At 35.3% G+C, this 27,160-nt stretch overlaps 1 protein-coding gene across 1 annotated transcript in view; it reads right to left on the bottom strand.

The window, feature by feature from the left end:
• POF1B (POF1B actin binding protein) overlaps positions 1 to 27,160 on the bottom strand; it is a gene marked incomplete at both ends in the record, with an annotated part of 99,535 nt that overhangs the window by 61,710 nt on the left and 10,665 nt on the right. Inside the window, 4 exons of the mRNA XM_081042303.1 lie at positions 747 to 929; positions 5,506 to 5,607; positions 13,189 to 13,269; positions 15,794 to 15,868. Of these exons, the coding sequence (XP_080898429.1) occupies positions 747 to 929; positions 5,506 to 5,607; positions 13,189 to 13,269; positions 15,794 to 15,868 (441 nt within the window). The remainder of the gene's footprint in view (positions 1 to 746; positions 930 to 5,505; positions 5,608 to 13,188; positions 13,270 to 15,793; positions 15,869 to 27,160) is intronic.

Below are 27,160 nucleotides of genomic sequence, written 5' to 3'. Positions count from 1 at the left end.
TGTCTTGTAGTAAAAGTTGCCTATGAAAGAGTCAATTTGAGAAACTTATTCCTTACTGGAGAAAAGATCTGAAAAAAATACAGATGATGATGATTTCTCATTGTTCCAGTTATTATTGTTAGTTTTACAAAGATACAAGAAAATCTTATTTCCTTTAACACTTGTATAACAGATGTTTATAAGATTCCAAAGTCTTCAGAACATAAATTAGTCACCAAAACTTGTATCCCAAGAGATTTCTCCTTAGCAACTAAGTTTTAGTTTCTATTTTGTTGATGTAAGATACAGTAAAATGTATGTGTATTCTGACTTGAGTTAATATACTATATTTTCAAAAAAGACATATAAAAAGTAATGACCAGCTTGTGAAATGTGACCATTACAATCATGTTCGATTATATCATTTGCAATCTACTGTTCATTTAAATGCCATACCTCATGAAAATATTTAATGTTACACAACCATTGGAAGCTTTTTAGAACTGAGGATCAGCTAGAAATTAGGTATTCATTAATCAATTCATAGCTTCCCTCATAGATTTAATGTATTAATAGATCTGAATTATTTGGTCTTCTGAGGGGAAATGGGAAGTTTAGTTTTAAAAATGCAATAACAAAACACAAATACCAGTGATATAATTCTTCACAATTTTGATGAAAATTTAATATGGGTACCTGTACAGTGAAATAAGAAGGGTTTAAGAGTGTTATTTTAGTTTTATAAGACATCAGTTGATTGATCTTACCTGTTCATGTATATGGCTTGATTCATCATGGCACAGTTCATTTCCAGTGCTTGTAGATATCATATCACTTCCTGTGATGGTTTGAATTTGCTGGCTAGAATGGGATTGTTGACAGTGTGGAGAGTGGATGATCTGGGGCTGTTGGATAATGTGATGATGGCACTGAACCAGAGGATAGCATTCCTAAAACACATACATATGCCAAAATCAGCCACTGAGAATAAAAATTACTAACCAAGAAAGACACAACTGAAACAATTTTTTTTAAATTTAAAGTGTTCATTCAGAAGATGATTCAAGCCCTAGGATTTGTAGTTTTAATAAGTGATATGTTATTTTTTCAAGTTATTCCATTGGAGGAAATTTTATTGAATTCAATTTTTATTTGATCACATGGCTGTGACCATCCAAATAATTACTTAAATTGGCCAGGGATTTGCATGTTCTGATTAAATTAACATTCCAGTTATACTTAACACTAAAACTACAATAAATATTAATATTAATTAATCTTCAATTATTCAACAGATACTTTAGGACCTAATTACATAATAACACTATAGTAGTGAAGATGTTGATGGTTTTTAAAATAGAAAATAATATAATGTATTGATTTTCAATGTCAGGAAGCATGTTAGAATCACAGTGCAGGCAGGCGAAGTTCGTATGCTTACGAAAGTTGAGCATGAAGTAAGAAAAATATTCAAAAACTGACTAAAACTTCAGATCCATAGCATATGGATTCTAACTCTGACTTTATCACTTACTTTGTGATCTTGGGAAATTGTATATGCAACCTTTATGAGCCTCAGTTCCTCATTTGTAAAAGTGGAAATAGTATGTGTCTCATTGGGTTGCTGTGAGGAGTAATGTTTATAAAGTACATAGTACACAAAGTAGGTGGGTAGTAAATATTTATTATTATTATCATATTATTTCATCATCATCATCATCATCATCATCCACCTCACTAATTTTGCAGGTGGAAAAAAATTCCTGAGAGTCAGAGAAGTAAGATAGTTTACTTATGATGACAACAAAATGGTGGCAAAATTGGGACTGGAACTTATGATTTCTATCTCAAAGTTCTTTCAGAACATTAGTCTGAATTTTTACTGTCCTCAAAATATCCTGGAATTTAATTTAAAATAATCTTTGCTATCTGCTTGTTTATTTGTCATGGCTTTTGTTCTGAATAAAACAGAATAAGGAAAGATAGCCGGTTGTTTTAGTTTTGAAATGTTCAGGTATACTTGAGTTTCCTGTATTATTTTGTTATTGTTCTACTTTGATAACAAGCATCTGAAAGCCAACTTTCAAGGGGAAGAAATCTATTTTTGAATCATAGTGCTACAATTAACTTTGAAAGTATGAATTTAATTCTCTATTTTCTTTTGACTGAAAAGCTGACCTATATTAATAAAATAAAGCAGTTCAAATATAAAAATATAAAAAAGTACTTTTTTATATGGAATATTTTTATATGGAAAATTTTCCATATATGGAAATTTTTTCAAATTTTTTCAAACTGTATTAAATGAAAAAGCAAGATGCATAAAAATGAATATAGTATGCTCCCTTTTGTGTAACATCTAACAAATGTACATACATGTATATTTACAAATATATATGACAGCTTTTAAATGCATAGAGCAAAAAACTTTTAAGAGTGATTGACTCTGGGAAGAGGAACTGAGGAACAAGAGGCCATTTTTTTCACTGTATACATTTTATTCTCCTTTTATACTTTTTTGCACTTTTTTATACTTTTTATGCTTTGAAATTGTTAACAACGTGTGCAAATTATCTTTTCATGTATACAAAAATATTTTGAAAGAAAAAATACATAAAGAAACACATTTTACAAACAGAAGCTGCCTTGGACATATAGATAATAAAGATCATGGAATCAGTTCATAGAATCATTTTTTTTCTAGGCTCTTTCCAAACATGTCTTACTTTACAAATATGCCAGGACTAAAGATGTCCAGAGTTTACAAGCCTGACTGTGTACTATCAGGAACTCTTACACAAATTTTGGGGGTAAATGTAATATCTGTGGGGTTTTTTATGTTAAAAAATACCTCATACACTGATTAGGATAAAGTCAGAGTGACAGGTGACAGTTTAAGAAAACTGGGGAGCTTGAATATTACTGAAATAGAATTACTCCTGAAAAAATAGTGGTCTAACAAGTTAGCTAACATTTTGAAAAACACATCAGCGTGAGACAATAAAGAAAACAAAACCCATTCTCAATCATGTTCTTTTATTAATGTATCAGTTGACTCTTGAATAGAATGCTAACACTCTCTCCATCTGAGGTCTTGTGGTTTCACTGAGCCTATTTGGCCTCCGAACCACTCATTAGTACCACTGAAGTCTTAACAGGTTTTAAGTTTTCAATTCTCACACCTGACTACTAAAATTATTGTTCCAAAGCAAGACAGTCATATCTTACTCATACTTTTAAAGCATACCACAAGCTGAATTTTTAATATACAAGAGATCAAACATTTCTGATTTATCATATATTTTGTCTTTTTTGATAGAGAAAAAATACACACAGTACAATTGATATGAATTGGATAATATCTTGCAACTGGCACCACTTTACCAACCTTCCACAACAAAGACCTCTTTTTTTGGATAGGTCCCATCTCCTAAGAGCTAGTCCCATATCCTAAGAGCTAGTCCTATTTGAATTAGTTTCATGTGACATTAAACGGATTTGTTCAGACTCTGACTTTACCCAGCTCATCCTACTGTGTCCCTAGTATCACGGAGGAGACTCAACTAGGTCACAGCAGCTGTAGTTTGTTCTATATGCATGGCGCCCTTTACCTTGGGCAGTCCCTCATGGCAAATCTAAAACTCCCAAATCATTTAAGTCATTCATAAGAAAAATGGATGTAAAATGTAAATATTCATGTTAATAATAAGTAGCAACAGTGTTCTCTTAAAGTAGTTCTTTAATTTTTCCAGATTCAAAGCAATAATAATGTAAAGGATAGTCAATCGTTTCCTCTAGGGACCAAGGTTTAGAAAAGCTGTTTATTCTCTTTGAAACAAGAAGTTGGAAGTGGCATGACATGGAAACGGTGGCATGAAATGATGTGCCTCAAACATTTCTTACTATTTAAAATGTGTCAAACTTATTTTGGCAGCTGAGTTGGATAAAGAAAACATGTTATCATTTGATAGCTTGAGGAAAGTGCCCTTGAGGAAAGTTCTTGAGGAAGAACTGACATATTTGATGAATTTTTTCTGTTTGGTATGATAATGTCCAGAAATATTTTTCTGTTCCTCTGGAAGACATGGGTACCCTTCAGACTATATTCAACTTTCCAAGCAGTCCAGAATGTTAAAGATTTGGATGTTTACGATTCTGAGAGTTTACTCTATTTTTATTGAGCAACATATAAGTAATAATATATTAGTTCCTATAAATCTGGTAACTGCTCATAAATACTCATAAAGATAAGATGTGTTTTCATGCCAATAAAATTAAAAAAGAATTTAGTATATTTTAATCCTTCATTTGTATATTAAAAATGATTTTTTGATCAAAATTCACTCGTTATTATTTAACTGTCAGTTTGGGGTTGAATTGTGCCTCCTGCCCCCCACCCCCAAAGATATGTTAAAGTCTTAACCCCCAATACCTCAGAATGTGACCTTATTAGGAAACAGGTCTTTACAGAGGTTTAATCAAGTTAAAATGAGGTAATTAGGGTGGGTCTTAATTCAACATGACTGGTGTTTTCATAAAAAAAGGGGACATTTGGACACAGAGACAGACATGAATAGAGGGTAAACAATGTGAAGACACTCAGGGAAGATGCCATGTAAAGATGGAACCTTAAAGTTATGTATCTATAAGTGAAGGAACATCTGAGGTCACCAGAAACTGGGAGATAGGTATGGAAGAGTTTCTTCCCTAGAGGCTTCTGAGGGAGGTTGGCCCTGTCAACATTGTGATTTTGTACTTCTAACCTCCAGGACTGTGAGACAATACATTACTGTTGCTTTAAGCACCCAGATTGTGGTACTTTGTTACAGCAACCCTAAGAAACTAATGCACTGTCCAATTCAAGAATATCCAAGAGACAAATCACAGGCTTTGTCTGGGCTGGACATGCTTGTATCCACTGAACACATCATGTAAAAACCTCTGCTGGTTACAATAACAACTCTGCTTTGAAGGACTGGAGGCTCTAGGTGCCATGGAATTATCACCCTGCTACAGTTTTGTACTCTCCTTGTAACAATTAAGCTTAATGGAATTTTAAAAATGTGACTTGAAGCTTTAGTTGTCTAGATCTTTTACAGTATACAGTATTTTACATTTCTGTTCATAAATATTCATTTAAATTTTCATTTCATGTTAAATGAATTAAGATAAAGTTATATAATGTTTTAAATTATGATTTTTGAGAGACCAGTTTAAAAGAAACATACAAAGCATTGTGATATTTATATCAAGTTCAGATTCTACCATTAATTTTCTATGTGAATTGACATATCTTTACTTCAGTTTTCCTTTCAGTAAAACAGGGACAATAATATTTCACACGAGGAAATGGATATAGAAGTGTTAAGGATGATATCAAGAGCTGCAGATATAATAAGGTATTATTATGACTCATAGTGGTCTTGCCTAGCACCTGACAATTGAATGTCATTTTAGCTCTACTAAAATATTCATACTTCAAAAGTATACACTTACAAAATAAGCCCTAAAATAAATTTTACGTACCTGATCCATATTTAGCTTCTCTACTTTTCTTATTGTTTTTTCATAAATAACATTGTTTCCTGGGAAGAAATGGCCTCCTCTTAGGAATGGAGACAGTGGTTCCTACAAAGACAGAAAAGACTATGTTTTGCTTTGAAAGGTACATTTTCAGGAGAAGCTTAACTTTAACAAATAACCAGTCTCTAATAAACTCAGAGGTAGTGGCAGATTTTAGGAGAAGAATATAACGACATCCCAATAAGCTCTGAGAGATGTAAGGAAATAGTATTAAAGATAGCCTATTTTCCCAAACAGAACAATCTGGATTTCTCTTACTATATTTAACTAGGCCTGGCACAGTGTTTGGGGGGAAATTAGAAGGGGGTGGGAAAGATAATTTTTTTCTGTTGCTAAGGCAAGATATTAATATAATAAGTTTCCCCTGAGGTAGACAGGCATGAGGTCAACCTCACTTAAATTGTGTTCACTGGCAGGTTTATTTCTATGCAAAATTATTATCACAGAAATGCAAAATAAACATAATTCAGCACCATTGAGCAGTAAAGTACGTAGAACTATATTAAAGATTTTTTTTTCATGGAACTCAATATGGGTACTCTTGAAGTATACAATTCTTACTTGTGATTATAATCAAACCTAAAGCTCTCAGTACAACACATGTTTTGAACACTGAGAACAAAACAGAGGTTTTAAGAGCCACTGTATCTCCATATAATCAACTAAACTGATGTAGTATTATGCAAGTGCTTAGAAGATGTCAGCCAATGAAATAAAGGCTGGTGACATGTCTGAGATCTGAAAGAAACCAGGGAATAGCTAATAAGAATCAGAGAGGGAGTCTAAATTAAATATAATGTGCACTATATTCCTTTCCCTTCTTTTGGTTTTCATATGAGTCTTTACTTGTAGAGGGGGTGTTGGGATTATTTTGCTGCAAACCAAAAATTGCATTTGTCTATTTTTGTAATACAGGGGAACAGTTTAGAAGGGGATTGGTTAAGGCTGTTACCAGTTACTATGTTTATGACCATTTCAAAATCAACAAAATGTGCTAGCATTTTTGTAGTCTGCTGTTGTAAAATACCTTAGAACAACTGGACTAAAACACTGGTTTTTGAAAAGACAAGACATTCTTGAACCTAAAGCTGTATACTTCTTGTATTCACGTTTGAATAAAGGGTGCTTTAACTAAATGTCCCTGGGATGTTTTGGTAAAAAACCAAAAATATAACTGACTAAATTTGACTAGCTGATTAATTACTAAATCTAAAGATGGATATATTTAGATAGATTAACATAAAAGCTATTTTTTTTGTTGATGTTGTAAAAAAATCCCCTTTAGTAGTTATTTGCAATCATGTAACACATGTTTAAGAGCTTACTATGCACATAATCTGCTAAATGTTATGAAGCATGAATAAAACTTAGATTATTACCAGGGGCATTGAATATTGATCAGGGTTCATTGAACTATAGCCAGAAGCCTATTTTGTGATGTCTTCAAGCTAAGAATGGTATTTAAATTTTAAAGGACTGTAAGTAAAAGGAAAGAAGACTGAGGCCCTATGTAGCCAGTAAAGTCTAAAATATTTATTATATGGCCCTTTACAGAAAAATTTTGCTAATCACTGGTCTAGATGACATATGAACACAAATATAGATATAGATACATAGATATAGAATACAAAGTAGAAAGTTTCAAGTATAAGGTACAGAGAAATAACTTATGGGATGGAATTTGAAGAGAAAAATTGAGTATCATTTGGCAGTGCTCAGTCAGGTTACTTGGATCAGATGGCATTTGAGAGGTTAAGATGGGCTTTGGATATGAGGGGATGGAAGACAATGGTATTCCAAGTGAAGGAAACAAATTAAGTTAAGATACCAAGTGTAAAAGTAGAAAAGTGTAAGTTGTATGTAGGGGTCATACTTGGCAGATGGAGCTTGGTTCTGCAAGCAGTGACAAGCCTCTGACTGCTTTTAAACAGGGTGTGAGGTAAAGATAAAACTACTTCAGGAAGAGTAATTGGAGAATGGAAAGAGGACAGGTGAAGAGAACAGTCAGGAGATTATCGTAAATCATGAAGGACAGTACTTTTCAAAGACGACTCTGAGATCTTGAACCTGAGGAATCTACTGTATGGCCAATTGTGCCAAAAACAAAAACAGAAAAATGTTGAGACATAATTGAATTTTATGTGCTCCTGGTAAAAATCCAGGTCTGGTTCATGTTTTTATTCCTTGTAACACTTAGCGAAGCATATAGTGCATAGTAACCCCTTAAATATTTGTCAAGTTATTGCAAAGAACTATCAAAGAGGCTCTTTTACAAAAAATGTGCAGGTGGGCACTCAGGCATAGATGTCCAGCACATCACTGAAAACACATGTATGGAACTAAATGGGGATCTCATGGCTACAGTTCTAGATTTTAGAATCATATGCTTAGAAGTTCTAGTTAAACCCATGCAATTGTTGAAAAGGCAAGTGAAGATCAAAGACAGAAGTAGACAACACTTAAGAGGTATGAGAATAAGAAAAATGCCATAAAATCAAGAGAAGAGACATTTCAAGAAACAGTGAGAAAGTGAGTGGAGGTATAACTGCTTCAGAATTACAAAGTGGATTGAATTTGGACTACTATAAATTCATTGGATTATATGACTAAAATTAGTGGTGACAGGTGTAATAGAAAAAAAAATCAGGAGTCATAAAACCTGTATTCAGTTCTGCCTCTGTCAACTAAGTACTTGCTGTGGGAACTTAGGCAAGTCATTTACATTCTCTGTGGATCAATTTTCTTATCATAGGGATAGTACTTTATATCAAGCAAAATAATATGTTTTAAAGTACCTTTAACATATAATTTTAATGTACAAATGACATTGTCTTTTAATAATATAGTACAATAATATTTAAATCCCATACTGCATTTAAAATAACTTATAAGAATATTGTTAGAATTTTTTCTAGGACATCAAGTTAAAACATATACAAAAGTAGGCTTACTGAAGGCAGGGATTTTATCCCTCTTGAATACCATATAGTGAATGAACAGATGATTGGGTGAGAAGGGATGAGATGAATCTTTACCTTAAGGATATAAGCATGTTCTAAGAAGGGAAAAATAAATTTAGCAAAAGCATGAAAATTTCTCTGTGAACTAAAGTTCACTACAAATGCTGAACCATTATTATTTTTTAAGAAAAAAAATGGCTTAGGTGTTGACAGTGTTGATTCTTCCTAAAATGTGTTGGGCTTATTATTTTAAATAATTTATTGAAAAAATAAACTTCCAAATTTAGGGGACTGTTATTTTCCCAAAATCTATAAAAGGTAAAATCAAATACTACTATAAATAAATCATTCTGTGTAAAACAGTTCAGCAAAATAAATTTAATCAGAAGTTTTAGATTTCTCACAAATGAGCTGCTGGACAGTTTTACTATTTTGGCAGCTTAATTTTTTCTATCTGTGCATTTGAATTGGTGCCAGAGCCACCCTAAAAATTAACAGGTGTTTTCAAATATGGCTGATCTTATAATTATAATTATTACTTTTAGAACCTCTGGCAGTAGTTCTCACATCTAACAAAGTACATAAACCCCAACGTCTACTTTGCTGTTCCCAGGCCATGAAATCTTGCTGGAGAAAAAAAAAAAAAAAGATTTGCGGATTTGGCTCAGTACAAATTCAAGTCATCCAAATGTAGGAGGCCCTGCCAACCTTCATAGTCATACTTGTATTCATCAAATTCTTTATAATTGTGGTTACAAATATTTTCATTTTCCTCACTCACCTATGCTCATGCTGCCACATTCTCCTTCCACTTGTTAAGAAAACCCAGGTAATCTATCCAGTGAGATTCCCTCATTTTCCTCCCCACCTCAGAAATCTCTCTTTAGTTTTTGCTCTTTCCATCTCATTACAAAGACATACTCCTCTTCCCCCACTCCCATGTCGCTTCTCTGTCTGTACCTGGAATCCTATGCCCTCATGTCTCTTCCAGAATCTTAACCCATTTCTCCGCATTCTCTGTTGCATGTTTAGTCATTCTTATTGATGGTTCTTTCCCTCTGTCTACAAATCTGGCAGATCTCCAAAATTTTGTTTTCTCCTTTAGGTACTATCCTATCTCTCCTTCCTTTGACCAATATCAAGTATCCTTTTGGAAAAGTAATCCTCACTTAATCCTCCATTTCTTCTCGATTTATTCACCCATTAACTTTTAATATCTGGATTTTGCCTCCACAGGTATACCAAAAATGGTTTGTCAAATACCACTGCTTTTGTAATGGTCCAACTCTATTCTCAGACCTCATCTTCCTTGGCCTTTTTAGTCATTTTAGACAGCTGACCACCCCCTTTCTCTATTTACTTCAGTTACTGACAACTCCTCTGCCCGTGGCTCCTCTCTTCTGTTCCCTTCAAGTAGGACTTTCTCAAGGTTTTGACCTCAGCCCTCTCCATTACCCCTCAGTGATCTCACTCATTCCCCCAGCTACAATGATAACTTTAAGAGAAATACCTCCCATGTTTCTATCTCAAGTGTGACCTTTCTTGGAGTCATTTTAAACTGCCTAATTGGGCATCTTTCCTTCTATGCACCTGAAATGCTACTGGATCAAATATCCAATCTCCCCCTTTCCCAAACCAGCTTCTTCTACCCCTCACTTTTTAATCCTTTTAATTTGCCTACCATACTCCCAGTATCTCAAACTAAACAAGCTTAGGATCATATTTATTCTTCGTCTTTTAACTCCAGATCCAATATAAGTTATCAGATCTTGTCAAAATTACTCCCAGAATAACTGTCAGAAAAGATAAATATGTAGATTTGGAGTCAGAAAATCTGAGCAAATCATACTTATTTAAGCTTTAGTTTCCTCATTAGAAAAATGACACTAATAATGATGTTAATTGTAATAATATCTTGAATATTACAACAAACCCTTCTCTGATTCCTCCCAAACAAATGTGTTATTTCCAACCTCTAAACTTCAATAAGGTTTCATCTGCATTTCTCTCATGACATCTATCATATACCCCACCATGTATTTTACACAGCTATTTGTGAATATATTTCTTTCCCTTCATGAGAAGAATTGTAAGCTTCTTTGGTTTGGGAACCATGTCTTATTTCCCTCCCCTCCCCCCATTTGAAGGTTGTACATAGTGCTCTCCTTACAGTAGGAGCTCCACAACTGGAAAATTAATGGAACTGATTAATATCAACTGGACTCTATCTACTTGATGGAACAAAAACATTTCCTTCATTTCTGGGTCAAGTTATGTGCCAGAATGCGTAAATCCTTTGGCTACAATAACAATAAATGAAGAAGGAAGATCAGAAACAACCAAAAATAAAAAGGCTAAATAGAGGTTGAAGGAAATCAAAATGAGAAAAGTGGATTGAGATAAGTTTAATTACAGGGAGGAGAAGTAATGATTAGACAAACTGGGAGGTGAAAGAGGATAAAGTTGCCACTTAGGAGGCTTAGTTTATTATAAATATTGTAATTAAGCCAGAATCATCTCCTGGAGAAATTTAAATGAGCAAAAAAAAAGGCACGTACTTAGATTAAACAAAGAAGAGGGGGTCTGTATCTAGACAGGATTTTCAAGCTGCTCTAGAAAACCAGTTAGATTATTTTTGTTTACAAAGCATGGGAGTTGAAATTTGTTTTATTCCTCTATAATGGAAAGCGTTAAAAGCTTTAAAAATGATCATTTTTCTTTAACGGTCTACTGGGTCTTCTCCCTGAGAAACTGTTTGCTTCTTTGTATTTGAACACAGCCATAATAACAATAAGCCTTTATAGAGGCAGGTACAGTATTACAAATGTATTACATACTTGCAAACGTACTTCTAATATCTCTGCCTTTGTAATTACACTATGGCTGGGGAGAGTGGATGAGGGAAGGTGGTAGTATATACCATAGGTGAGCCTCTGGATGTAATTCACCTACATCACCAATTGTCCTTAATTTGTAAATGTTTCTTTCCCAGCTCTGCATTGTTTAATTTCAGTTCCAACTCTGCTTCTTTGTAACTGAATGGTTTGGAGCCAGTTAAAACGTAAATTTCCTGAAGACTGGGACCTTGTTTTGTTCACTGCTCTATCCCAAGTTCTTGGGGTAATTTTTTATACATAGTAAGCAATTGATAAATATTCATTGAATAAATTACTGAACTCTGTGCTTCTGTTTTCTCACCTTTTTAGGATTAAATGGGATAAAACATGTAAATTGCCTAGCATGGAGTGTATATCCAATAAATATTAAATCTTCCCTTTCCCCATGAACTAAAGAATAAGCATCCAAAGTCACATAAGAATCGTTGGCAAAATGGGTTGGAATTCAAATGATTTGATATTTTAAATCTCTCTGTGGATATATCCTAGGCAAACACAGTAATTCTCATATTATTACAAAAAGCACTATCTAGAATTAATATTTTGAAAGCCAGGGGTATCACGTGAAATATGCATCCAAATATGCATATTCTCCAGTTTGTGTGTGAAAGAAAGAAAAGGAGAAAGAGGAGGAAGAAGGGTGGAAGGGTAAAGTGATTGGCGAAGTTACAGAAAGAGACACACTCTCATGGTCCCCTTCCCCATACACTTTTCAGATTTGTTGCTTAAACATTTGATTGTGCAAAAGAAGGAACAAGCACCTGCTTTACTACAATCACATTCTCTTTTGACATTTACATAGATAGATGAAAATTCAAACAAATGTCCAAAATAATCATCTCCAACACAGAGATCGCATGGTCACAGGTTCACACACATACATACAGACATGCACAACTAACAGCCTCCCTAGCTAAAGAAACATGAGGAAATAATTTTAAAATAAAATAAAAAAGAAAGAAGAGGGGACATGGATACAAACAGAAGAATAGTACATTCTCCCCACCCACCTAGAATAGATAGTACCAAGTGTGTTACCCTAATTTAACCTTTTGCTTTCCACAGCTGAAGCATAGAAGAACCTCCTGTTGTAGCTAAAGAAGGGCTGTATGTGTGTATGTGTGTGTGTGCGCGTGTGTGTATATACATGTTTTCAGGAAGATTTATTACTGTGTGAAAAACAGCTTTCTTAATTTTATCCTCAAAATTAAACAGACAATAATATCCTAGTTTGTAGACTATAAGGTTATATATACCTTTTAGTAGAAAATATAGTTAAGTAATTTTCAAAAGAGCTTATTTATAGGCACAAAAGTTGATATACTATAGGTAACAAACACATTTGAAATTTGGCTTTCATTTTCATCTTCCTAACCCATATCTTCATGGCAAATCTAAATAGACTAAAGACTTCAATCCTTGATATAACAACAGATAGTTTTTATGTGAAGCCTATGAAAGAACTTTGTCCCTTTTTTCTTTGGTTCAAAGTGCACAAAAATCCTTTGTAGCACAGGGGTGGGGCTATAGAAGGAGAAAGACTTTATAACCCAAGGAATTCCACTGTTCGTAACTGTTGCATCTCTGAGTCAGAAAGTATAGGCACATGGTTGACTAGAATTAAACATGATTAAAAATTAACTTTATAACCAGAAGAAAGTCCAACAATTTGATTTTATGGATATGGTAACTGACTCACCCTTCTTGTTTAAGTTATCAGCTTCTAAGGAATTACAGGTTGGGACAAGAGTTTGCATGACATAGTTTACCTGGTCAGGATTTTGTACTATGTATCGCCTAATAGTGGTCTGTGGATATGTAGTGATTTTCATTGTTGGAGAATGGAGTTCCTGTGAAGAACAGATAAAAGTTGCATATAATTATAGTTATTTAGTGACCTTGGAGGCATCAATAATAATAGGGAGCAATTTTCAGAGTAAAATTTTTAAAGTCATTTTTTAATTTCAGTTTCAAAAACACATATGAAAGCATGTTTATGTGCTCATCGCAGTACTAGGTATTTCTATTACACTCATTTCATGGTAAATTTATCACACATTCTAAATTATATCGATGAGAATTTCGAAATACTTATTTTGTTGTAAATACCCCCACATTATTAGAAGAAAATATAGCTTAATATCTATTAACTAGAGCTTCTGTTTGAAAAGGACATCCTATATTTAAGAAAAAAGGAAGGAAATGCAAAGAGAAAAGTGTGTGTGTATGTGTGTGTGTGTGTATCTGTGTGTACTTAAACACTTAAATCTTCAATGTTGTGTGTAGGAGGGCCATAAATAATATTAAAGCAAGACAAAACACTAGAACAAAATCATTTGTAAACTTTTGATGGAAAGAGTAGATAGTATTAATACAGTGAAAGTTTTTATATCTCAGTGAGAAAAAATATCTTCACAGTAATAGAAAAATAAACAAACAACATAAACATTTATAAAAGAAGAAAAGCAAATGGTTAATAAACAACAAAGTATTCAAGCAAACTAGGAAACAAATAAACATAACAAGAGAATACCATATATATTTTTTGATCTTGAGATTATTATGCTAAGCGAAATAAGTCAGACAGAAAAAGTCGAGAATCATATGACTTCACTGATATGTGGGATATACAACAAAGGAACAAGACAAACAGATAGAGAAACAAAAACTCATAGACACAGACAATAGTTTAGTGATTACCAGAGGGTAAGGGGGGGTGGTAGATGAGGGTAAAGGGGATTAAATATATGGTGATGGAAGGAGAACTGACTCTGGCTGGTGAGCACACAATGTGATATATAGATGATATATTATAGAATTGTACACTTGAAACCTATATAATTTTACTAACCATTGTCACCCTAATACATTTAATTTTAAAAAAGAATACCCTATTTTAATTGGAGAAATTTTTAAAATAATAATGCTGATAGGGTACAGTAAAAGAAGAACTTTCCTATGGAGAGGGGAAAGATGAACTACTTATCCATAAACTGAAATGAGTAGCCATTAAAATAATGATCTTGAGTAATACAAATTTACATGAAAAAAGTTCACAATATCATATAAGGTTAAGTGAGAAATGAAGATATAAAAGTGCATATATGGAATGATCAAAAGTTTTTATTTGAATGAATGAAAGAAAACAACAAAATGTTGAGAGTAGTAACTGGGTAAGGGATGGGTTAATTAGTGATTTTTATTTTTATTTTTATTTATATTCTTTTATAGTTTCACAATTTTCTACAATAAACATATTTTTTAATTATCATAAATAAAACATATAGTAAACCCAATTTTAAAGCCCTTTATCATGAAAAACAGCAGTTAAGGCAATTTTCTGACTGGATTTGAGTATAGTGAACAGCTCTGCGATTCAAGTGGACTTACTTTTCCAAGGTAATATTATAATCCTTGGTGGTCCCATAGGGCTCCAATATTAACTCAGTTGTAGCCCTTATCCCACTGTTCTGTTTTCTCATATATGTGACACATGCTAGCCTGCTCTAGGTTAGGCAAAATTGGGAGGTGGTAGTCAAACTTTTCTTTGATAATCTTATTTGTTCTGCATAATATCATCTTTTCCTTACTGGTCCCAAGGTCTAAAGTCCACTTTTTGTCCATTTATCCCTATACTGCCCAAGTGCACACGCATAACCTGGCACCTCATCAAAACAGGGCAGGCCTGTTTTCTTAGAACAGCATCTTTCTCCCTCTTATCCTCCAATCCTTTATACTCCCCTCTTATGTAGGAACAAACTTAGGATGTTTTATTTTCCTAGAACTTGCTTGTTGCTATAGGGTGACTAGCTCATTAAACACATATTTGTTAACATGGTATTTCATTATCATCATAGTACTACTTGAAGACTCAAGAATAATCTTAAAAGTGGGATTATTAGGTCATAAATGCTAAGGGAACCAGACTCTTGTGTGTCTTTTTTAAATAACACACTTGAGAAGGACTAGGTCTGACCCTGTAAGTTAATCTCTCTCCGAATGTAAACTTAGAGTACTACCACTCACAAAGTGAGGTCCTCAGTCAATCCAAGATCTAAGTACTTTATTTGTGCTCAAATCAAGGACCCTTAAAATATACATAATCACAAGATCATTGCCTAAAAATAAACTGCACTCAAACTAAAAGCAGTCAGATTGAGTAGACAATGAAACAGAAATATCAGTTCACAGAACTTCTGTCAACACTTGTTTCACATTCCTTTAATGGGCTCAGTTGATGCTCATGTGTGAGAATCCCATTTCTAGTTTTACGTTCCTGACATTTTGAGAACCTGGAGGGCCTAAAGGTTCTTTAAACATGTGATCAAGCCTTCTGTAAAAAGAAAATCTAATGTGATCTATAAATTCTTTTACCTGTTCAGTATTTTGAGTTATATGCAGAGTGCTTGGGGCACAAGTGGATATTTTCAGACTTGGAGACTGGAGTTCCTGTTGAGAGAAACAAAAAGGGTTCAGAAATTGCTACTGAGAGTGTCATTTGAATGTACTGTGTTCTTGAGATATTATTTTTCTTTATTTTTATAATAACCCAATTTGTCAGAAATAAGAAAGTTATTTTATGCTTTCTTTGAGGATGTTCATTTATGCAATGAGTGCATTACTGAATTCCTTTGTTAGTTTTGCAAGTAACCTAATGATAAAATAATTTCTAGATTGCTTTTATAATAATGCATTCTTCCTGTACTTTTAGGTTGCATGGTTTTTTTCCTTTTTTTGAGAACAGTGTTAATATGGACCCCCATGTATTAGCTGTCTACAATCAACAAGATGCAAAATTTATCAATCAAAAACATTAAAAGTAAAAATTCTCAAACCAATATAGGGAACTACCTTTGAAAACTTAACTAATACTACTGCCTTCAAGCTTGACTTTTGATTATGCTTTATCTGGTCTGCTTCTGGTTTAATTTCAAAGAATAGGTTCTGCTATTAAAAATGATCCATAAAAGTAAAAGTATGATTTTAATAATGATTAGATAAAAGGTCACTCTATTGATTATGTTGGCATTTTCTCCATGTTTTCCTAAATCAGCAAAGCTGCATAGCTTAATAGCGTGCAAAAAGTTGATAGCATCACTCAATCTCTTCTTACATTAACATAATTTACAACCAATTGACAGAATACCAGGATATATTCCCACAATGATAAAAAAATAGATATATTTTTTCTTTAGAACAAGGTGGCTATTGAAAACCAGAATCACAGATTTACAAAGGAAATGCTGACAGACTCATGTGGAAGTAGTATAGGTATAATGTAGGTGTAACATGCTGTTCTTATAACAGGACTATATGTTTACTCAAATTGCCAAATGTTCTGCACACTGTGGTTTTTCTTTTATTTTTCCTTTGTTTAACTTGTAATGTTTCCTTCTCCCTTCCCCCGTTACATCAACAGCACTACTGCAAGCTTAATATTCTAAGGCAGACTTTGAATATGCTCCCGGATTTCCTGCTGGTAGCTGAAGAAAATTACTCAGACAAATGCAGAGAATTAAAGATTGTAGACTAAACAGGTACGTGTTCTTCAGTTTAGGAAAATGGTTACAAATATATACAAGGTCAGTTTGGCCCTCAGATCCAACATGAGAAGGTTCAGAGAGACAAGAAAAAAAAAGGAGTATCTCTTAGTTATGTAATAGTACATGAATACTTTCTAACACAAAATTTTATATGGATCTTCCCTTAACCATGAAGCCAAAGATCTTCCCTTAACCGTCCTCCCTGCATCCAAATCCCTTACCCAGAAGTAACCGTCACTGTCAAGTGTATCTTTACATAAATACAGTGTGCCAAAAATACGTATACACATTTTAAGAAAGGAAAACTGTATTAAAATTTCAATACTCAATATATACCAATAACAAAAGATGAATACAAGTCACATTTGACTTCTGCAATTATAAGAGGTACTCAAAGTGGTTACATCAGCATCCAGACACTTCAGATTATGGCAGGGGTGTCCACAAACTTTTTTCAACATTTTTTACCAAGGGCCATATGCAGTAAAACACACAAACAGCCGGGCCACTCACTGGAGGAGAAGTACGTATTGCCTCACCTGGTTTATTTAAGTAAACTGAATATATTTTTGGAATTTGCTGCGGGCCAATAAAAAATAGATTGCGGGCTGCAGTTGGCCCATGGGCCGCAGTTTGGACACCCCTGGATTATGGCAAACTACTGCTTGCACTACATTAACCAAAGTGTCCACTTGTATGCTTTTTTTTGGCACCCCTGGTATACATGTATAAATAACAATATTTATTGCTTTTATTATTTTGCGAAGTAAGCTAAACAACATTTCTTGTATTGTAGATTAGATACATGTTTTAATTCATAATTTTAAATTAATACATAGTGTCCCATAATGTTTATTTGGTAGCTTGTTTATCAAGGTTTAAATTGTTCCAGGTTTTCTGTATTAGAATAAGCATCCTTGTGCAGTGTGATTATTTCTCTAAAACCCCACAAAGAAGTGGGATCCTGGGGCACAGAGTATGTGAATCCTTCATGTTAACAGATACCGCATGATTGATTTCCCAAATGGCTATACCAATGCACATCCACCAGCAGTGGGTAAAAGTGCTCACATCTGGAGGATGCTTTTCTGCAACTTTTTAGCCTTTTTAGACTGGGGCCAGTAATAGTAGAATCGTTTTGAAAAGACAGTTTGTGCACACTGTCTGGCACCTGGCAGGTGTTCTATAAATGGCAGTTTTTCCCCCTCCTTTTAACCAATTCAAATCTGATGACATTGGCAAATTGAGCAGAATGAAATTAACTAGCCAAGAGGGCTAGCTTTTAAGATAAAAGAGTGTACTGAGAAATTTTATAAACTTGCAGAAATTAACCCAAGTTACACACATATTTATATTTGTATCTATATCTACATCTATATCTATATCTATATCTCACCTTTAGGACATTTATTTATAGTAGTATAGGCAGGTTTACTTTATTCAGATGCCAAGATAGTAGATATTTAAAAGGCAAATTGGTGCATTTGCACAAAGATTAGTCTGATCCTACAATAAAGAAATTATTCAATCTTCTTATACTTAGAAAGCTGGTACATTAACTCCATAGATTATAATTTACTTAATTATTTTGAGCCTTCATTATTAGAACTGATATAGGTAAATGTAGCTTACAACCCTCACGGTAACAGGACAAATGGAATAGCTTCAAAAAGTAAAATATTAAGGTAGCAGCTTAATATAGGTCAAATAGATTAAGACATATGGTGTCGACCAGAACGAATTCAAATTGTAGCCGTATTAGGCTGAATATAAGGTAGAAAAAAACTAGCTGAATATAAAGTTTATTAATTTCAGAAAGATTTGTTAAAGAAAACCATTTTTCCCTGGAAGTCCACAAAATTAGGTAAGATAGTCTGAGTAAATGTCCAAAATGAGCATTATCTTGATGCTGAAAGGTACTTTCAGTGGTATTTAGCTCTGGGCAGGACAGCAGCAAGTCATTCCACAAATAGACCTTGCCTCAAAAATGTTTGTGAGTGAGGAGGATGTCTTACTTTTAAAGGCACCCTAGGAATAGGAGTCTAAGTCTCTCTTGATAACCTATATCAGTGTTTAATTTTCAGTGTCACTCATCTGTATATAGCTTACCTAAATCCTTCATGTTAAAATCATTAAATTCAATGAATAGTTACATCTTTTGTGCATATGCCCTCTGTGCCACAGCCCCACATTCCTTATAACAAAATAATCAAGAGTTGGGGGAGGGGTGGTGGTGACTATCATAATATAGTAGAAAGAATCCTGGACTTGAAATCAGGAACCCTGGGTTCTACTTCTAATCATACTATCAACCAGCTCTGTGATATAGACCAACACGTCATCTCCCTGAGATTCAGTTTCCTCATGTGAGAAATGGAATATGGGTGTGGATTAGTGTGGATTGAGGATCTTTGAGCTCCTTTCTATTTCTAACATTCTGTGAATGTAGATCATTCCCAACTTCTCTTTCCATAGAGAAGAAAACAATTTCAAATTTTTAAACTTGTCAGCCTTGTTTTCCTTTAATGATGATGATAATGATGATATGTCATGCAGGGTGTTATGCGGGGTCTCTGGTCCCGCTCCCCGCATAAGAACACAGGACATGGTGAGGCCAAAAAAGGAACACCCACAGAGCCATAGATAGGAAGGTCATACCACTATATTCTCGCTGGCAGCTGGGCTGGAGATGCAGGAAGCAGGAGCCACACGATCCACAACCTGCCGTCCACTTCTCTGGCCAACCAACCAACCCCACTTGCTAGCTGCATTCCGCCAAACTAACTGCAATCCCCCTTTGCTAGCTCGGCCATGACAGTTATATCAGTAGCTGATGGCTAACCAGTAACAGCTGATGGCCAACTAGTCACAGCTGATGGCTGTCTACTTACTATCCGAGCCCTACTACCCGAGCCAGCACCTTTCTACACGAGGCAGAGAGTCTAGAAACTGCTCTCTGGGACTCTGTTCCCACATGATGATAATAACTAACACCTATTAAGAGTTTTATATGCCAAGTATGTTACATAGATTACCTTAACATTCAAAACAACCTAATGTAGAAGATACTATAATACTACTAGAGCAACATCTTATATATGAGTAAAGTTAGACAAAGACGGGTTAAGTAACTAGCTGAAGATCACCCAGTTAATACTAAGGTATTGGAGTTGAAACTCAAGTACCATGACTTGAGAACTCATGTTCTTAATCACTATACTTTGCCACATATGCGTGTATAGCATAACTCATTATGTTTTCTGTTTTTCAAGTTTTCAATAGATTTTTTTTTAAATAAACTGCATGATATATTTACAGAGTGGACTCACAGGCCTCCAAACTTTAAAAAAAATGAATTTTTACTGACTACTCCTATCACTTAAGCCCTTCAATTTTGCAGGAAGGCCCTGCTTTTTCGAATCAAATTTTCAGCACAGTGTTGAATAGTTTAGTCCTGTGGCTCAGATTTGCTAAATACATAAATATTGCCTTGTTAGTAACTTTCTTTGTATAGAGGTCTGGAGAAAATAAATTTGTCATAATTAGGTAGGTTCAGGCTTAGTATAAAATCCAGGACTGCTTTTCCCACACTGCCTAGAAGTAATGATTTTTAAGTTTGGGAAAGTTGTATAGTTCTCTTCCTCCTCCTCCTTGTATAAAGTACATATGGTATTACCAGTTTTAATACCAAAGTGAATTAAAATCAGTCTGCTTTTCGGGAGTGTGGGGACAGAACCCTAGAAAGTAGTTTCCAGGCTCTCGGCCTCACATAGAAAGGTGCTGGCTCAGGTAGTAGATGGCCATCAACTGTGATTGGATGGCCATCAGCTGTGGCTAGCTGTCCGTCAGCTGTAACCCTTGAGCCATTGGCCACTAATATAACTGCTGTGGCTGTGTTGGGGTGTGGAGTCGAGGAGAGTCATTGGTAGGTTGGCAGAAAAGCGGACAGCAGGTCGCACGTCATGTAAACCCAGCCTCCAGTGAGACCATAGTGGTATGACTCCGCTATCTGTGGCTCCGTGGGTGTTCCTTTTTGGCCTCTCCACATCCTGCGTTCTTATGTGGGGAGCGGGAATCGAGACCCCGCAGGCCACTCTGGGTGACAGGGATAATTTCACTATATCATTTGAGATAATTGTCCATACCTTGGCATACTCTACATCAGAACTGGGAAACTCTACTTGTCCTTGGATGAATTCACTAGTCATAGAGCTATCTTTTTTTCCTGTTAAAGTAGCTATGTTATTAAGAGTTAACAAATCATATGAAATGCAAATGGCCCCAGTTTCTCAGTTACTTACCTAAGTGAGAGCTCTTTTGAGTATCTCAGTGCAGTGGAGGAAGAAGGTAAAGCAGAAGTTAGAGAAGTGTTATTCTTCTTTAGGTAGAAGGGAAATCTTAAAAATTTAGGACATACTCTGAGGATTATTTCAAGGTAAGACCTTGAAAATCAGAACAGAAATTATTTTTTTCTCTAATACATTTTTGATACTTTCTACTCTGATATTGGAACATTAGAATGGGAAAAATACGATAAGGGGAATCATTAAATGATTTTCTGAAGCCAAAAAATATAAACCTGTTCAAACTGAAAATGCTTTAGTACCTAAGTAAGGTTAATTAAGTGAGATAGCAGGTGCATTGGAATATCCAGAGCTGGTTCTTAAACCCAGGGCATTCATTAACTAGCTGTTCTAACTTGGAAATGTTATTTTGAGCTATTTGAGCCTTGATTTCTTTATTTGTACAACAAATAATACATGATGCTTATTTTTATTTGTACACTGTATAATTTGTACAATGAGTGTAATAATGCCTCTTCTACTTAATTTTTGGAGTTCTGGTGAGTAAATAACCTATGTAAAAACATTTGAAAAATAAAACATACCATCTATTAATGTGAGGCATTATTTTTACTGGATCGGTTATATGTACAACTAAGTTATTTGTTTGGTATTCATTATGTAATGGTATTGAAAGAGATGTAAAAGATATACTCTCTATTCTCACCAAGCTTATAATCAGTTAGTGGGTAAAAACTATTGTAAATAGCAGTAGAGTACTGTAAGAGCTATAAGGAACTTACTATGGAAATTTCAAGGGGGAAAAAAAGTTTCAAGGGCTAAGAGAGCTTCAGCCTGGGACAATTTGAGATTTCATCACAAGATTATACTTGAGGAAGACCTTGAAAAACTGGTATAATTTCAGCATATATAGATTGGTGAGGATGAGGGTTAGGGGCATATCAGGTGTAACAGCAACATGAAAATGGCATAACTGTGGAAAATTTGGGGCTATATTTAGAGAACAATGGTTTACATTTTGGCTGAACCATAGAACACTAGAAGGGTATTTCCAAGAAGTAAGGTCCCTAGGAGCCAGATAATGGTGGGCTTTGAAAGTCAGATTAAGAAATATATAGGGTGTCATTGAAGATTTTTTTGGCAGAATAGTGATGAGGCATGTATAGGCAATTTAAGCAACTTTTCTAGAGAACATATTTTTAGATGTAATTAGGTTTGTGAAGAGTTTTAAATAATTTTATGGAGGAACCCATACATCCAAGCTGAAGTCTGTATTAGGAGAGAAATGGGTAAATAATATGAGGACAAAAATCTTTCCTTAGAAATTTCTAAATGTGTTTTATTGTGTGAATGAGTACTGAACAGTACTAGTAGATTTTATGAGAGAATCTTAGGACTTATGACTGACATGTGAAAACAATCACAGAGTAACCGAGTAAGAGTCAATAAATAAAAACACTTCACAGAGACAGAATTTCAATAGTAGGGGAGGTAGAGGGAATATCTTTATAAGGAGGCAAATTAGAACTTTCAGGCTAATTTGCTTAAAGGAAGTAGCACAAGATCTGAAGGAAATGAAATGATGACAGATCAGAATCATTAACCCTTTAACAGCATTTGCCATAATCACTAATCATCAATATTTGTCCACAGGGGGAAAAACAGTATAAATCAAATATAAATAAATCAAATCCAGATGCTTAATGGGACCGAACAACCAAAACAGGAAACTAATTGACTTATTAAATGGCTTCCTTATATTTACTTTATGTGTTCACTTTTTTAAAGAGGCAATTTGTGTCCTACTTTCCATTTTCAACTCAAAGAAAGGGCATAGAAGAGTGAAACCCATAAACAATCCTAGTCATATATCTTTATTAAAACCAGTGTTGGCAGCCACATTCAGACATTTTTGTAAGCCATAATCACAAAGAGACAGAGTAGAGGGGAGAGAGAGGAAGAAAGAGAGAGAGAGAGAGAGAGAGAGAGAGAGAGAGAGAGAGAGAATTCAGTTCCATTCTATTCCCCAAACATTTATTTTGATTTGTCTTTGAGTTTTGATTTTAAAATATTTCAGCCCTCCAAGTGTACAGTCCATGGTGGAGGGGAAGAAAGACTGCAGCAATAATATACTAGTTGATATCATAAGTACTTATAGTTAAATAAAGTGACACTCGTTTTAAAGGGAGACCACATCTGGGATGGATTTGAGAATGAAGGACAGAACTGAGGAGAGGGTAATACGATTAAGGGTTAGAGAAGATATCTTGAAGGAGACGACTTTCCTGATGGATTTTGAGAGATAGGTAGAATTCCAGCAGAAAAGTGAGGGCAGGGTGAATGATTCCAGAGCAAGGAATGGAGTGAACAAAGATGGGGGTTGGAGGGAAGCAAAATGCTCACTGTTCAAGAAACAGAGAGTAGTACAGTGTGTCTGGAACACAAAAGGGAGGAAGTGAGTAGGGTGAGATAAGACTGTAAAAGTAGGATGGCACTGTCCTAAGAAGGACATTGAACATCAAGGATAGGAGTTTAAATATAACTTTGGAACTCAATCATCAAAGATTTTTAAAAGATTCTACCTTACAAATCAAATGCCATTTTATTGCTGAGATCATAAATTCCACAATAAGGTACAAACCAACTTTATTTCTTCATAACATTTCTATGAAAGTTATGGTAAAGCAATGGTAGCATCAAAACGGTGGCGTGGGGTGAGCCTCTGTAAAGCTCCCCTGGAATTTACAACTAATTGAACAACAATAACTCCACAAAGGACCCCCTGCACAGCAGACAGGCAAGACGAAGAGGTCCACTACTGAATTCACCTAAAGGTGGGCGAATCGCGTGAGCGGGGTTGGAGGGAAGGGAGAAGTGCGGAGAGAGAGCCGCGTGGGTACAGGATGCAGACCTAGCTCAGTGCTCCAAGCTCGTTGCTCTCGGAACTACCACAGCTGTGGCAGAGGGAAGAAATCAGACTGCTAGGGCTCCACTTATGGCCCACAGGGCTGAGGGGGCAGCATATAACACGGCTGGACCCAACGCTCAGGGCAGAGACTTCAGAGAAAAGGCAGAGGGAAGAAGGCTGAAAATGGTGGTTAAGCCCTCACTGCCGAGGAGAGAACAGAAGGCTTAGGCACTGAGACTAGCCGCCTCCTCCCTACCCTCCCAGAGCTCGCCCAGCCACCACCTGCCTGGTGCTAGAATCGGAACAATAGCAGTGTCAGATCAAAAGAACAGAATGTTTGCTGTTCTCAGAACTGTGGACTGCAGACACAGATTCGCAGCCCAACTAGTTCCCGCAAAGGGGAGGAAGCTGTGGAAGCAGGACCGGCTGTGGTGTTGGTTGGAGCCATTGCTCTGGGCCACCTCTCACAACTCACCCCGATTCTGGCCCCACCTATCTGGACGGATCCCTGCAAGAGTAAACAGAACTGCTGAAACATAAGGGCTCTGAATCTGGTGGAGAAAGAGCTTTGGAACTTCAAACTCTCCGCATACCCACACAGACACTGCACCCTATGACCCAGGAGAACTATTAATAGAGGAGAAGCCCATCGCCCAGGAAATCCCCCCATTCTGTGAGAAGCTGGAATAGTGCAGAGAAAACATAGCACTACTGTGAGAGCGAGGAAAGAAAAGGCTGCAGTCATAGAGAAAACGAAACATTCTACCGACAAGTACTGGAAAACAAAAGAAAGACCTCTTCCTATCAACCTGTTGCAGAAGCCACTCCTATAGCTGTCTAAAAAGAGAAATAATAAATCAGTAATTGTCAACAATAACCAATGCAACAAGCTAGCTCAGAAAGAAAGTGAAAAGTCTCCAGAAAAGGAACTTAATCATATGGAAATATGTGACTTAAATGACAGAGAATTCAAGACTGCAGTTCTGAAAAAACTAAACGATATGCAAGAAAACACAGAAAGGCAGTTTAATGAACCCAGAAACACAATTGAAGAACAACATGAGCATTTCAAGAAAGAGATTGAAATTTTACAAAAGACCCAAATAGAATTTCTGGAGATGAAGAACTCAATAGAAGACATGAAGAATGAAATAACCAGCTTAGGTAGTAGAGTTGACCAGATGGAGAAAAGAATCAGTGACATCGAAGATAGAAACCAGGAAATTCCACAGAAGGAAGAAGAAAGAGACTTGACACATAAAAGAAATGAAAGAACTCTACAATAACTTTCTGACTCCATCAAAAAGAGGAATATAAAAATAACGGGCATAACACAGGGAGAAGAAAGAGAAAAGGGAACAGAGAATATATTCAAACAAATTGTTGATGAGAACTTCCCAAACTTGTGGACAGAACTGGATCCTTGAATCCAAGAAGCAAATAGAACACCTAATTACCTCAATCCCAACAGGCCCTTTCCAAGGCACATTGTATTGAAGCTGTCTAAAATCAATGACAAAGAAAGAATCCTCCAGGCAGCCAAGGAAAAGAAGACGGTAACCTACAAAGAAAAGCCCATTAGATCATCATCAGATTTTTCAGCAGAAACTCTACAAGTCAGGATGGAGTAGAACCAAATGTTCAAACTATTGAAAGAGAGAAATTATGAGCCAAGAATAATATATCCAGAAAATATATCCTGTAGATATGAAGCAGGAATAAAGACCTTTCCAGACATACAGAAGCTGAGGGAATTTTGTAATACACGACCTGTACGACAAGAAATAGTAAAGGAGACTGTTCTACCACCATCAACAGGGACAATTTGTGGCAACCGAAACATAAAAAGGGGGAGAGTAAAGGCCTGAACAGGAATATGGGAATGGAGAAAGTAAGCGTGCTGAAGAAAATGGAATACTCCACATATCAAACTTTCCTTTACATAAACTTAAGGGTAACCACTCAAAAAATATCCAGAACTGAAATATATACTGTAATAAAAGAAGAAACAGAGGGAAACATCATAGAATACCACCACACAGAAACAATAGACAACAACAAAAAGGCAAAGAAACAATGGAGACACAGCATTACCAGAAAACCAAAGACAGAATGACAGGAAATCCTCACATATCAATAATCACCCTAAATGTAAATGAACTGAACTCACCAATAAAGAGGCACAGAGTAGCAGATTGCCTCAAAAAACTAAACCCAACCATATGCTGTCTCCAAGAGACACATCTCAGCTACAAGGACAACCATAGACTCAAAGGGAAAAATTGGAAATTGACACTCCAAGCAAATGGTACCCAGAGAATATCAGGTGTAGCCATAATGATATCAGATAAAACAGTCTTCAGGGTGAAAAAGATAACAAGAGGCAAAGATGGACATTTCATAATGGTAAAGGCAACTATACAACAAGGAGACCGAACAGTGATCAATATTTATGACCCCAATCAGGGAGCACTGAAATATACCAAGCAACTACTAACAGAACGAAAGGGAGAAATTGACCAAAACACAATTACACTAGGGGACTTAAATATGTCATTGACAGCTATGAATAGATCATCCAAACAGAAAATAAATAATGAAATAGCAGCCTTAAATGACACATTAGATGAAATGGACATAATTGACATATATAGAGCACTTCAACCTAAATCATCAGACTATACATTCTTTTCGAGTGTACATGAAACATTCTCAAGGATAGACCATATATTGGGACATAAAATCAGCCTCAGCAAATTTAAGAAGATTGAAATCATGCCAAGCATATTCTCTGATCACAAGGCTTTGACACTGGATATGAACTGCGAAAAGAGAGCAGGAAAAAAACAGAAAAACATATAGATTAAACAACATACTTTGAAAGAACGACTGGGTCAAAGAAGAAATTAGAGGAGCGATCAAAAGATACATAGAAACAAATGACAATGAAAATACATCCTATCAAAGTTTTTGGGATGCAGCGAAA

The sequence above is a fragment of the Rhinolophus hipposideros genome (assembly GCF_964194185.1).
Source record: "Rhinolophus hipposideros genome assembly, chromosome: X".
Classification (NCBI taxonomy): Eukaryota; Metazoa; Chordata; class Mammalia; order Chiroptera; family Rhinolophidae; genus Rhinolophus; species Rhinolophus hipposideros.
Note: the sequence above shows the minus strand (reverse complement) of the source record. Positions and strands in the feature narration are given on the sequence as shown.